General features: G+C 39.4%; 1 protein-coding gene across 1 annotated transcript in view; it reads left to right on the forward strand.

Annotated features, from left to right (window-relative positions):
* The window catches only part of CDK13 (cyclin dependent kinase 13), a 144,169-nt gene extending 130,229 nt beyond the window's left edge, over nt 1-13,940 (forward strand). The window contains exons 13-15 of the mRNA XM_017867362.1: nt 5,283-5,488; nt 9,636-10,085; nt 10,941-13,940. Of these exons, the coding sequence (XP_017722851.1) occupies nt 5,283-5,488; nt 9,636-10,085; nt 10,941-11,791 (1,507 nt within the window). The 3' untranslated portion in view covers nt 11,792-13,940. The remainder of the gene's footprint in view (nt 1-5,282; nt 5,489-9,635; nt 10,086-10,940) is intronic.
* Nucleotides 13,941-14,770: the final 830 nt, after the last annotated feature.

A 14,770-nucleotide genomic window follows, 5' to 3' on the forward strand; every position in this document is an offset into this window, starting at 1 on the left:
AAAAAAAAAAAAAACAGATGAAGGATTAGAGATCACATGATCTAAAGAAGGATTTCTTATCTAGTAATTATTTGCCTTTTCAGTTGTCTTACCAGTACTTATGAAATGACATTTTCTAGTACTTGTTACTTTTCTTTTCATAACACATTTAATCCAGTATACCTAGAAAAGTTTAGGAAATCAGCATGTATTATCAGTGCTACTTTGCCCATCCATTTTTAAAATTGTTTCTTAATTATGTTTTTTAAGTATTTTGCCAGAACCTTGGAACTATAGGTTTAGCCGACTCAATTTATGGAAAATGCCTACATTATAACCTAATCATAAACTGTGTCCTTATTGTAAAGCAAATTACCCAAATCAGACTTAATTTTATCAGAACACACCTGACTGCATTTTTTCATTAAAAACAAACATGTTAAAACACATTCGAGGAACATTCTGTAAGCTATCTGTAACAAATGATGGAATGAATCCTGCTAGATACATTACTAAAGCAGTCAGGTAAAGATTATCGGATTGATCCAATATTTAAATAAAAACGTTTTATAAACAATATAATGTCTCTCACTATTTTGCAATATGATATGAGTAGTTAAAATTATAAATTATTTATGAGGTAAGGACTATGAAGAAATACATGGTATTCCTTTAGAAAGTTGGAAGATGTATCAAACTCTTTCGATCAATTTTTTAGAGGTAATCAAATGAGAGAGTGGGGTATTTAAAAATCGGAAATAGGCTGAACACGGTGGAGGTGGCTCATGCTTGTAATTCCAGCACTTTGGGAGGCTGAGGCAGACGGATCACCTGACGTCAGGAGTTCAAGACCAGCCTGGCCAACATGGTGAAACCCCGTCTCTAGTAAAAATACAAAAATTAGGCCAGGCACAGTGGCTCACACGTGTAATCCCAGCACTTTGGGAGGCTGAGGCGGGCAGATCACAAGGTCGAGAGATCGAGACCATCCTGGCCAACATGGTGAAACCCCATCTCTACTAAAAATACAAAAAAATTAGCTGGGTGTGGCGGTGTGGGCCTCTAGTCCCAGCTGCTCAGGAGGCTGAGGCAGGAGAATTGCTTGAACCCAGGAGGTGGAGGTTGTAGTGAGCTGAGATTGCACCACTGCACTCTAGCCTGGTGACAGACTGAGACTCAAAAAACACATACACACACAAAAAACCACAAAAATTAGCCAGGTGTGGTGGTACACGCCTGTGTTCACAGTTACCTAGACTGAGGCATGAGAATTGCGGGCTGAGGCGGAGGTTGCAGTGAGCCAAGATCGAGTCACTGCACTCCAGCTTGGGCAACAGAATGAGATCATGTGTCAAAAAAAAAAAGGCCAGGTGTGGTGGCTCACGCCTATAATCCCAGCACTTTGGGAGGCCAAGGCAGGATGATCACCTGAGGTTAGGAGTTTGAAACTAGCCTGGCCAACATAGTGAAACCCCATCTCTACTAAAAATACAAAATTAGCTGGGTATGGTGGCACATGCCTGTAATTCCAGCTACTTGAGAGGCTGACGTACAAGAATTGCTTGAACCTGGGAGGCGGAGGTTGCAATGAGCTGAGATCATACCATTGCACTCCACCCTGGGTGACAAGAGTGAAACTCTGTCTCAAAACCAAACAAAAAGTCAGAAATAAGTCCATTAATTGTATTAGATGCCCTGTCAAACATAAAGTATATATAGCTAGAAAGTGAATTAGACTAGCAGCCAGCCTGTAAGCTTTCTTTAACAGCAAGTAAAAAGCATTAAGCCATTTATAAGACAAAATATCAATTGCCATTAGGATATTTCATGATACGATTTGATGGAAATAGTTGTAAAGTACTAATTGAATGATCAGTGATATCAAACATGAATTAATACATTGCCTACTTTGTAAGAGGCACTGCTGAAGAGCTTGCACATGTTAACATACAGTACCTCTACCCTATGAGGTAGATAGTATTGTTAATCCTATTTTTAAAGACAAGGAAAATGAGGCGCAGAGGTCCAGTCCAGTTATTTGCCTAAGACACATCAAGTAAGTGACTGAGCTGACATTTGAACCTTCGAGAAAGCAAATAAAAGTTTAGTTATCTGGAAAAGATTCCTGATCCATCTGAAAGCACTGGCATCAGTAACCTGTACTATTTTAGCTATTTGTTGGGTAAAGTTTATTTTTCCTAGAGATGAGTGTGAAGATCATCCATAAAGAATCTCTTACTCTTAAGGGGGCCAGATACAGTAGCTCACGCCTGTAATCCCAGCACTTTGGGAGGCCAAGCCTGGCAGATCACCTGAGGTCAGGAGTTCGTGACCAGCCTGGACAACATGGAGAAACCCCATCTCTACTAAAAATGCAAAAATTAGCCAGGCATGGTGGCGTGTGCCTGTAATTCCAGCTACTAGGGAGCCTGAGGCAGCAGAATTGCTTGAACCTCGGAGGCGTAGGTTGCAGTGAGTCGGGATAGCACCACTGCACTCCAGCCTGAGTGACAGAGCAAGAGAGCAAGACTCCATCTCAAAAAAAAGGGAAAGAAAAGAATCTCTTACTTTTAAATTGTGGGAGGGAACAAAAGCCCTTTTTTAATGGATTATTTTGCTTTGCTCTGATGGGGCTGTCCTTCAAGAGCAATGCATTCCCTGAGCTTCAGGATGGAAAGGTGGAATCAGTCCAGTTACCCCACTCTGCAGTACTACATTATATCTGAATTTAAGATATCCCAACAGAGACTGAGGCCCACATCATATCATACACACACTTAGAAAGGAAATTCTTTGGTGGGTTTATGATGCCTGAAAGCTTCCCAATATCGATATTTCAAATTGTCCCTTTGTTTGTTACTCCAGGAGGTTTTTACACGCTGAGGCAATGCATCATAGTAAGATGGCTGAGAGGTATGCCTTTGTTTTGTTTTTGGACCTCAGGTGCATAGACTTGGTTTAATCATAATCCTTGTGTCGCTCATCATTGGTCCATGCATGGCTCTCTTTTATTTATTTTAGTTACTTTAGTTATTTTAAATAATGTTAATAAGCAGCCATGAACCTACCAGACAAAAGCTAGAACCCTGTAAATGACATACTTTACTCATATTACCCCTACCCCCACCAACCTATCCCCTTGCCTTCCTCCACCTGAGGTAACCATCATCCCCGTTTTCTTTTGTATATACTTTTTGTTGCCATCTATATGTACTCATAAAAGGTTATATTTTAAAATTTTAGTTGTTAATTTTATAAAAGCACATCAGGCTGTTTGTAATATTTTGGGAATGACTTTTTAAACTAATATTATATTGCTAAGATTCAGCCATATTATTGCATCTGCCTTTATTTTATAACATGAGTAATTGTGAAAGAGTAGATGTGAAAGAAGAACTTGCTTAAACAGGCATCCTCAAAGCTCAATCTTAGGAAAGCAGACATGGATATGGAAATTCCTTTAAAAAAAATTCCAGGTGTACCTCCTTGGAGAGTCTTCATGTACCTCGTAGAGGTACACAGATCCAGGTTGAGGACTATAGGTATATATCACTAGGTGGGTTTGCTTAAGGGGATTGGTAGATATTCTGGGCAAGTTTTTTCACCTTTCTAAGCGTCAAGTTTCTCATCTTTAAAATAGATACAACAGTAACATTCCATTAAATACTTTATTAGAGTAAGAAGAAAGCATTTATAAATCAGATATTTGTATCTTTAAGCAAAAGTTATTCTCTCATGTTATCAGTTTTGTGAAGTTATTTTAAGATAGAATTGACTAGGAATTATGGGCAGTTTTGGTAGTTGTTATTCACAACTCTAAATGATGAGCCACTCTATGCCTGGATTACCTGTTTTGAAAACTCGTCTGTAGCATCAGTTTAATTCTAGAGCATTTGGCTAGACAAGCAAGTTAGTAAAAAGTAAGCTTTTACTGTAAAGTTCTTCACAAATGTTATGTTCTAGCCTTCCTTTTTTTTTTCTTTTTCTTTCTTTTTTTTTTGAGACGGGGTCTGGCTCTGTCACCCAGGCCAGAGTGCAGTGGCATGATCTTGGCTCTGTGCAGCCTCTGCCTCCCAGACTGAAGCCATCCTCCCACCTCAGCATCCCAAGTAGCTGGGACTACAGACATGTGCCACCACGCCTGGCTAATTTTTTTGTAGAGACAGGGTTTCACCATGTTGCCCAGGCTGGTGAACTCCTGAGCTCAAGTGATCCACCCACCTTGGCCTCCCTAAGTGCCGGGATTACAGGCATGAGCCACTGCGCCTGGCCCTTTACTATTTTTTTTATCCCATATCTAGTTTCTGCAAATGGCATATTTTTCTGTTTTGTGTGACAGGGCCTGGCACTGTCACCTAGGCTGGAGTGCAGTTACATGATCTCAGCTCACTGCAACCTCCACCACCCGGGCTCAAGCTATCCTCCCACCTCAGCCTCCCAAGTAGCTGGGACTGCAGGTGCACAACACCATGCCCAACTAATTTTTGTATTTTTGGCAAAGACAGGGTTTTGCCATGTTGCCCAGGCTGGTCTTGAACTCCTGGGCTCAAGCAATCCTCCTGTTTTGGCCTCCCTAAGCGCTGGGATTATAGGCGTGAGCCTCTGTGCCTGGCTGGAAGTGGCATAGTTTTTCTGCCTTCTTTTTCATGTCTTATTCAGTGTATGATGTACTATCATAAGAACTGACTTTGAAAGGTTGCACCAACAGTGATAGTAGGCTTTTTTTTTTTTTTTTTTTTTTTTTTTGAGACAGAGTTTCAGTCTTGTCGCTCAGGCTGGAGCACAGTGGCACAATCTCGGCTCACTGCAACCTCCATCTTCTGGGTTCAAGCAATTCTCCTGCCTCATACTCCTGAGTAGCTGGGATTTACAGGTGCCCGCCACCACGCCTGGCTAATTTTTATATTTTTAGTAGAGACGGGGTTTTGCCATGTTGGCCAGGATGGTCTCAAACTCCTGACCTCAGATGATCCACCTGTGTCGGCCTCCCAAAGTGCTGGGATTACAGGCATGCCTGGCATAGTAGCCTATTTTTATGAATATATATTCTTCATTCATAATTTTGATAAATGATTATTTCTTGATTATTCAAAAGCCAAAGAAAATAGTTTACCTGTAAAAACAAAGCAAGCCCTGAAGGAAGTGGGACAATAAGGATGATTTTTATTGGAGGAGTTTTACAGAGCCATTCTCTGAAATCTTCAAGAACTATTTGGGGTGGGGGCATAACTTTGGTGCTACATAGTAACTAGCATTTTTTGTTAAGAAATGCCATTTACAATTTAATTCCTTTTTTTTTTCAGTCTTCCTTTATGGCAAGATTGTCATGAGTTATGGAGTAAAAAGCGAAGAAGACAGAAGCAGATGGGCATGACTGATGATGTTTCCACAATTAAAGCCCCTAGGAAGGATTTGTCTCTGGGCTTGGATGACAGCAGAACCAACACACCCCAGGGTGTGCTGCCATCTTCACAGCTGAAATCTCAGGGCAACTCAAATGTGGCACCGGGTCAGTAATGCTTCCATGGGTTGGTTTTCTTCACATTGTTTTGCAGTTCATGCTGATCATACTGCTCTAGTGTTAAAGCATCTTGTGGCTCACGATGAAAATTAACATTTATTCGCTGAACTAGACATTTCTTTGTGCCAGTACAGAAGTTTCCTTGCTATTGGCACCACAATTTTAAGTAATCGTAAGGTAACTTATAAAGAAGCATCAAATTACCTGACTGGCAAGTCCTCGGATTTCTGTATTTCCTTTTTGCTCTTAAAGGTGCAGGAGTCAGTGAGTCTTTTACTGACACTACTTTCAGTGAGGCTCAGCATTCAGTGTCTACAGATGCTTAAGGAGTAGGAAGAAAGGTATAAGAGAGCTAAAAATCATAATGAGAGCTCTTTCATACCATAGTGTCCTCATGTCACTTCCTAATGTTATCATTTCTCTGGTTATATTAAAGAATCTTAAAGATTGGGGCCAGGCATGTTGGCTCACGCCTGTAATCCTAGCACTTTGGGAGGCCGAGGCGGATGGATCACCTGAGATCGGGAGTTTGAGACCAGCCTGGCCAACATGGCAAAACCCCGTCTCTACTAAAAGTTCAAAAATTAGCTGGGCATGGTGGCACACACCTGTAATCCCAGCTACTCGGATGCTGAGGAAGAAGAATCGCTTGAACCTGGGAGGTAGAGGTTGCAGTGAGCCGAGATTGCGCCACTGTACTCCAGCCTGCACGACAGGAGCGAGACTCCACCTCAATATATATATATATTTATGTATGTGAATCCGGTATTTGTGCCCAAAATAAAATATGAGAAGGGAAGGCCAGGCATGGTGGCTCACGTCTATAATCCCAACTCTTTGGGAGGCCACTATGGGCAGACCACTTGAGTCCATGAGTTCGAGACCAGCCCGGACAACTTCCTGAAATTCTGTCTCTACTGAAAAAAAAAAAAAAAAAAAAAAAATTAGCTGGGTATGGTGGCACACGCCTGTAATCCCAGCTACTCAGGAGGCTCAGGCACGAGAATTGCTTGAACCCAGGAGGCAAATGTTGCAGTGAGCCAAGATTGCGCCACTGCACTCCAGCCTGGGTGACAGCGAGACTGTCGCCAAAAAAAAAAAAAAATGGGGGGTATCTTATATCTAGTTATTTTAGGGAAACTTAAATTTCTTCCTCTGACTCAATCTGTCATAGAGTAAGTTTTTTGATGCAAAGTCTGCCTCTTTAATGTTGTCAAGAGTATTAAAATCATTTAACAACTTTTTTAAAAGGACCTCCACTCCCTCATTTTGCCTAAAGCACCCAGAAGCACTCATCTTTAGTTTAAGTTGTATGAAAACAGAGACTGGTATCAAATAGAGAGAGGTGTGTGTGTGTGTGTGTGTGTGTGTGTGTGTGTGTGTGTAGGTGGCGGCTTATTAAACATGAAAAAATAGACTAGCACTTAAGAGATGAGTATATGTTGATTGATCAGTTAGTTGATTAAAACAGATGTGTGGATCAGACTGAACTTTTGGTGGTTGAAGATAAATATAGATTAACTGAGAAAGCTTTAGAAAGATAACCATGAATGCTTGCCGATGTAGTCTACAAGCTTCTACTTGACCTTGGTTCAACTGCATACTTAAAGTACCCATTCTATGAATACCAAAAGCAATTATTTGTTGTTCAAAAGTATTATTTCTTGAAATAGTGAATTCCCCTTATACATTAAAATATTTGCCCTGCTAACAAAAGGATGTGAAATGGCAATAACAGAAATTTTGGATGGTACTCCCAAAAGTTTGAGTTTTCCCAGGCAACAGTTGTCATATTTAGCAAGACTCTCAGGTCTTTATTTGTGGTCCTCTTCATGGAACTGATGTCTAAAACTCTACTAAACCTAGTACAACAGAGGGTTGTTTGTTAGTTTACTCATTTTAGCTGGTAAAAAATGAATTGCCCCTTCTGGGCTCATTTTGTTGTTAATTTGCTCTAACTTACTTTACAACCCTGTTTTAATGGTGGAGAGTTTTATTTTTTATTTTCCTTTTTTAACTTTAATTTTTTTTTTTTTGAGACAGAGTCTCTGTTGCCCAGGCTGGAGTACAGTGACACAATCTGAGCTCCCTGCAATCTCCGCCTCCCAGGTTCAAGTGATTCTCCTGCCTCAGCCTCCAGAGTAGCTGGGATTACAGGCATGTGCCATCACACTTGGCTAATTTTTGTATTTTTAGTAGAGATGAGGTTTTGCCACTTTGGCCAGGCTGGTCTTGAATCCTGACTTCAAGTTATCTATAAATAGCTGGGTGCGGTGGCTCATGCCTGTAATCCCAGCACTTTGGGAGGCTGGGGCGGGCTGGTAGCTTATGTTCAGGATTTCGAGACCAGCCTAGGTAACGTGGCAAAACCCCATCTCTACAAAAAATACAAAAATTAGCCGGGCCTGTATTCCCAGTTACTTGGGGGACTGAAGCGGGAAGATTGCTTGAGCCTAGGAGGTCAAGGCTGCAGTGAGCTGAGATTGTACCATTGGCACTCTGGCCTGGATGATAAAGTGAGACCCTGTCTAAAAAATATCAAAAGAGAAAAGAAAAAAATCAGTATTCTGATTAAGAAGTGAGAATTCCAGGCTGGGCATGGTGGCTTATGCCTGCAATCCCAGCACTTTGGGAGGCTGAGGTGGGTGGATCACCTGAGGTCAGGAGTTCAAGACCAGTCTGGCCAACATGGCAAAACCCTGTCTATACTAAAAATAAAACAATTAGCCACGCATGGTGGTGCATGCCTGTAATCCCAGCTACTAGCAGGGGCTGAGGCAGGAGAATTGCTTAAACCTGGGAGGCAGAGGTTACATATCACGCCACTGCACTCCAGCCTGGGGAACAGAGCAAGACTCTGTCTCAAAAAAAAAACAGTGAGAATTCTGTTTTTTTGAAAAAAAGATGAATCCTCTGAGTCATTTTCTTCTCGGTCATCAGTAAGTGTGCTGAAATAAGAAATGCCCCTTCAGCAAAAGAGGCACCTCAATTAAAGACCACATCCCTGAATTCACATGGAGAGACTACCTGTGCTAATAGGGAAATGAAAATAAGGAAAAATGACTTTTGATGTGTAGCATACAAGCATGCTCACGGGTCATAAGAATAACTTGCAGAAGTATCTCAAAATATATAAAGAGAATATAAAAGCATTAAACATCAGTTTTTCATCATCTTAGAGTTCCTCTTCTATCAATCTGTCAGCTGTGATTATGGGAATTTCTTACCATTGCAGTCTTATAGTTACCATATATGGTATTATATGCATTTGAGCCTTGTCATTATGTGTGATTAAGATAAGCTTGCTTGAGGGAGGACCTGTGTAAATTATCCCAAGTCTAAACTGAAAGTTGGAAAAACAACTGAATCCCTATTACTGGTGATGAGTTAATACTATCATATGCATATATTAATAATAAACATGTTTCTGTAGGCATTCCTAACTTACCCACAGTTGCTTACAAAAAAAAAGGTAATTTGAATAAAAACACAGGCATTTTATCAGAATCTGCAAAACGTCATAGTTTCAATATAGTGCAAAGATAACCTTAGATTTTGCATAATAAACTTTATTTTAGAGAAAGTATGGTGTAGTTAAGAGCTCAGATTCTGGAATCAGAATATCTGGATTCAGATCTCACCTCTGCCACTTACAGAATATTTGACCTTGGGCAAGTTGCTCGGTCTCTTTCGGTGTCAGTTTCTTCTCAGTAAAAGGAGGTTAATAATAGAGTCTGCCTTATAAGGTTACTGTAAGGAATAAAGGATGTTAAATGCTTAGAAGGTACGTGACACTCCCTTAGCTGCTATCATTATCATTATTCATTTCCCATTCACAATGTGCTGTTTCCTGGTTAAATCCATAACATGAGTTTTTAGTAGTGGTCTTGATTTTCCTTTTGAAGTATTTACCCCTAAAGATAAGTTATTCAACATTGACTGCAGTTCTTTTTATGTACAGGTACATTTTAAATGTACATGATATTTAACTAGACTTGAGGTTCTCTTCTTACAATATTTCTTAATACTCTCCCTCAAATAAACATTTTCATGTGGTAATACAGAGCCATTTTGGTGTGGGGGTGGGAGGAGCTGTGAATTATGGCAGTTCTAATTAATATAATTTTGTCTTTAGTAAAAACAGGCCCTGGACAGCACTTAAACCACAGTGAATTGGCAATTCTTCTAAACCTACTACAATCTAAAACAAGTGTTAATATGGCTGATTTTGTCCAAGTGTTGAACATTAAGGTAAACTCTGAGACTCAACAGCAGCTAAATAAAATAAACCTTCCTGCTGGAATTTTGGCAACAGGTGAAAAACAGACAGATCCATCAACACCACAACAGGAGTCTTCAAAACCGTTGGGAGGAATTCAGCCTTCTCAGACCATCCAGCCTAAAGTGGAGACTGATGCTGCCCAGGCGGCTGTGCAGAGTGCATTTGCAGTTCTGTTGACTCAGTTAATAAAGGCTCAGCAGTCAAAGCAGAAAGATGTGCTACTAGAAGAGAGGGAAAATGGATCGGGACATGAAGCATCATTACAACTCAGGCCGCCTCCAGAACCTAGCACTCCGGTGTCGGGTAAGTGTGCAAATACCAGACCACTAACACGGCTGCATTACATTGTCTACTCAGTGTTGCTGACTATTTATAATGTGTATAGTTCAGTGACATTGCTAAAAGATGTCCTGAAAAATCTCAGGTTACTGGCAATATGTTGGTTTTTTAGTCTGTTTACTTCCAGGAATGGATTCTTTAACAAATTATCTATGTGAGATAGAACTCATTATGAATGGTAAAGAAATTTCTAAGGTAAACCTATGGTTAAGAAATAATATTTAACTCCAAATACAAAAGGATACTTGACTAAGGCATAATTTATGTATACAGTAGCTTTTGTTCCTTAAGCAATGAAGTATATGTGAATTATGCACCCAGTCAATTATAGCTGGGTGCAGTGGCTCATACCTGTAATCCCAGCACTTTGAGAAGCTGAAGTGGGAAGATTGCCTGAACCCAGGAATTCAATACCTATCTGGGCAACATAGTGAGACCCTGTCTCTAAAAACACTTTTTTAATTAACTGGACATGGTGGCACATGCCTCTGGTTCCAGCTACTTGGAAGGCTGAGGTGGGTGGATCACTTGAGCCCAGGAGGTCAAGGCTGCAGTGAGCTGTGATCACTCCACTGCACTCCAGTCTGGGTGACAGTGAGACCATGTCACAAAAAAAATTGTTTTTTAAAGAGAAGTCACATACAGAAAAATTTACCAGTTAACATAGTACCGGTAAACTTTTTGCTTTTTTCATTTAACATTTTGCCAGAGATGGAACTTCTAATCATGTTTAGGACTACCTACAGGAAACACTGAGTATTTTGAATATTTAGTTTTCCATGGTAACTTTTGACCTTGTTTTTGCTCTGTTTCACTTAGGACAAGATGACCCCATCCAGCATCAAGATATGAGGATCTTGGAGCTAACACCAGAACCAGACCGGCCTCGAATTCTGCCTCCTGACCAACGACCTCCTGAGCCTCCTGAACCACCACCAGTCACGGAGGAAGATCTAGATTATCGGACAGAAAACCAGCATGTACCCACCACCAGTTCTTCATTAACTGATCCTCATGCCGGAGTGAAGGCAGCTCTGTTACAGCTGCTTGCTCAGCATCAGCCCCAGGATGACCCCAAAAGAGAAGGTGGGATTGATTATCAAGCAGGAGACACTTACGTGTCCACTTCAGACTACAAGGACAACTTTGGATCGTCTTCTTTCTCTTCTGCTCCTTATGTTAGCAATGATGGTCTAGGAAGCAGTTCTGCTCCACCACTAGAACGACGTAGTTTCATTGGAAATTCAGATATTCAGTCTTTGGATAACTACAGTACTGCTTCATCTCATTCTGGTGGTCCACCTCAGCCTTCTGCCTTTTCTGAGTCGTTTCCCAGTTCAGTAGCTGGTTTTGGAGACATTTACCTCAATGCTGGTCCCATGTTGTTTAGTGGAGACAAGGACCATAGATTTGAATATAGCCATGGTCCTATTGCAGTCCTGGCAAACAGCAGTGACCCTTCCACGGGGCCAGAGAGTACTCATCCTTTGCCAGCAAAGATGCACAACTATAACTATGGTGGTAACTTACAGGAAAACCCAAGTGGCCCCAGCCTCATGCATGGACAGACCTGGACTTCTCCTGCCCAAGGACCTGGATATTCACAAGGATACAGGGGACATATTAGCACATCAACTGGCAGAGGCAGAGGCAGAGGGTTACCATACTGAGTATCTGTTTTTCCTCAGGCACATCATTTTTATCTGGAAAGACTTTTCTAGCTGCAATTTAAGGCAGCAATCCAAGAGACTTGAATAATAATAATTCAACAACAGCTTTATTTTTATGTGGAGAAGGGTCTTGCATACAATAGTTTAAAAAGACAAAAAAAAAAACCTTTGCTTAAATTCATGCTGTTCTAAAAACTAGATCTGTCGATTGTACATCTTCACAAATTCTAGTTAACAATTTTATTTTGTATTCTTGCAGTTTTAAGTGGATGCTAATTTTAGGGACATAAGCCTTTTATGGCCCTCTTGCAGATCTTCTGAACTATGCACATTTGTGCTTTTTTTGTAAGTTTGGACCAACTTTTATGTAACAAACAGCCCCTCCCCACCTCCAGTTTTACAACAATCAGAAAGGGCACTGATTTATTTGGTATTTTTCTTTTTACAAAGCTACCTTTAGTCAAAGGTCACTGTCAGTCTTTGCACCTGCTTTCAGTGTTATTGTGAAAGGTGTACTTTGTGCTCATTTCAGAAAATAAAACACAACCTTTCTCTTGATGCAACAGTTTTATAAGAAAAAAATGGTCAACGTTATTTTTGTTTTGTTTTGCAGATTATCATAGCCTAGCAAAATGCATTTAAATGAAATAGTGGGTTTTATATGAAAACTATGGGTGGGGCGGGGAGGGAAAGTAAGTGCCTTAACAGGTAAGCTTAAGGTCTGAAAAAAAATAGTTAACTTTTACCCCCATTTGTCTTTTAAAGGGAATCAATGCATTAAAAAGGCAGGAAGCTCTCAAGTTTTCAGGGGCTGCCTGTTCAGTTCCGGTTAGGTCCATTCCCTCTGCGTGTCACACTTTCTCCTTTTCTTGCCTGTCTTTGGGCTGTGTTACCTTTCACTACTACCTTCTCTTGATAGGAGAGGGAGAGCGAAGAAAGGGAGAACTGCAATCAGTACCTTTTGTTTGATAAGTTCTAAAAAGTTTTGTCATTTAAATGGTTGAAAGTAATAGCTCCAGGAGAATTTTAGAGTACCATTTTCTTTCAGGCTGCCATATTATCCCTGTTTCCAGTTGCCATGGATAATTGGAGGGCCATAGTATAGAAGCAAGAGTTAATAACAGAACTTGCATAAATGTGTTAAAGTTCATGGGGGAGGGGTGGCAAATACCATATTTTAAGTTATGCAATTGCCATTTTAAGAAAGTCAATTCTATTCACTTGTTAACTAGAAACATTGCCTAGATTGAGTTTATTGAAGCAAAAAGAAAATGCAATGAGAACTTTTATCTTCCTTCCTGTCACCTTCTATATAGTTGATTATGACTTCTGCCAGACTTAGAGCAACAACTTTAGTTCAACATTTTTTTTTTGTTTTTATGAAGAGCATCAAAGAATGGAGTAGTCCTTATTTAAACTGTAATGGTGTCAAGTCTCACTGTGTGCACACTCTCACACATATACACACAATTATTATTCTAGAAAGGAACCAAAGGTAAATAACCAGTGTTTCCATTATCACTAAATGGAAAAATTGACTGGAAGTTAGAGTTGTGCCAATTAATCATTTTGTTCATTAACTGTTCTGGTAACTTATTTTTTTTTTATTGGAATCTTAAATTGGAACAACTGTTACAGAATGTATATTGCTCCAGTTCTAAAGCCAGTTAACCCTGTGCCCTCTAACTTACGAACCTTCATTTCAAAACAGTATGTGGGAAGCCCTGTAGTTTGATAACAGTAAAATTATTTTAAAGAGGATAATTTACCATTTTACTACTATAAAACAGTTGATATCAGTTGACCATTTTATTTTTTGATGGACTCTTTGTTGTTGGGAGAAAGAAATGAATGGAAGAAAAAATATTTTGCTTTTATTTGAATATTGATTACTAACAACTTATAAACTACATTGCAGGAAATGAAGAAATATTTTGAAATTAGCAAAATAGCAACAGTATTCAAGTATCTGAAATTTTAATATGGTGAGTCTTAGAGCTTTAGACTTTCCTATAAGTGACAGTATCTAAGTTATTCTTAATAGTCACACTTGATAATTCTGCTGACCATAAGCAGCTAACCTACAATTGAAGATATTTATGTGACATGAATAGCCTGTGTTTTAAAAATTAAATATTTTATATAAAATGGAACTGTGTTTGGATAGTTTTTCTAATCAAACATTTCAGTTACATATTTATGTTGGGAGAGTGGCTGGGAGGACAGGGAAATTTTTGCTTTGAAATTGAAAATTTGAACTAGAACTTCTAATACTATCCTAAGACAGCATTGCTTGTGAGACATACCTGTCTTTTATATATCACTTAGAAGAAAAAATGTTTGCCAATTAAGCCACAATACAATGCTAAGATGTCATCAATTATAAGCTGCATCCCAGATTCAGACATGTTATTATATAGAATATTTGTCTTATAATTGATGAAATCTGATAGTAAAAAATTTTAATGCTTCCCTCCATAGCATTTAATATTTTAATTCAGTGAATTTGGATTAATAGAACAAAGTTGGGAAATCACTAATTCTGTAGGTTATAATAAAGCAGTCATTGCTGAAAATTTGAGTGAAATCTAAGGAACACAAAATATTGCTTAAAGTTTTTGGAAAAAAGCAGGTAAGTCAGATTTCAAGTTAAGAAGACAAAAATATAAAAGATTTGACCTACCAAAAGAAGAAAGTATTTATCTTCTCCCACGTGAAATTCCCTTTTGTGTTTACTGACACAGCAGGTTTTTCTGCATGCAACTCAGTATGTTTCCCACATCTTCATTATTTGTTAGAGAGTTGCAAGTCACTTGTGAAACCGTCAAATGCTAATTTTAAGGAGTTGTCATTTGTGGAATGTGAAATAAGGTAATAATTCTAGCTGTGATTCAGAGCTTTATTCAGTCAGCAAATACGTAGTCAGTGCCTACAACATGCCAGGTACTAATCTAGTCCTTGGAGTAACATCAGTAATCA

The sequence above is a fragment of the Rhinopithecus bieti genome, unplaced genomic scaffold (genome assembly GCF_001698545.2).
Source record: "Rhinopithecus bieti isolate Rb0 unplaced genomic scaffold, ASM169854v2 scaffold_2439, whole genome shotgun sequence".
In the NCBI taxonomy this organism is placed as follows: Eukaryota; Metazoa; Chordata; class Mammalia; order Primates; family Cercopithecidae; genus Rhinopithecus; species Rhinopithecus bieti.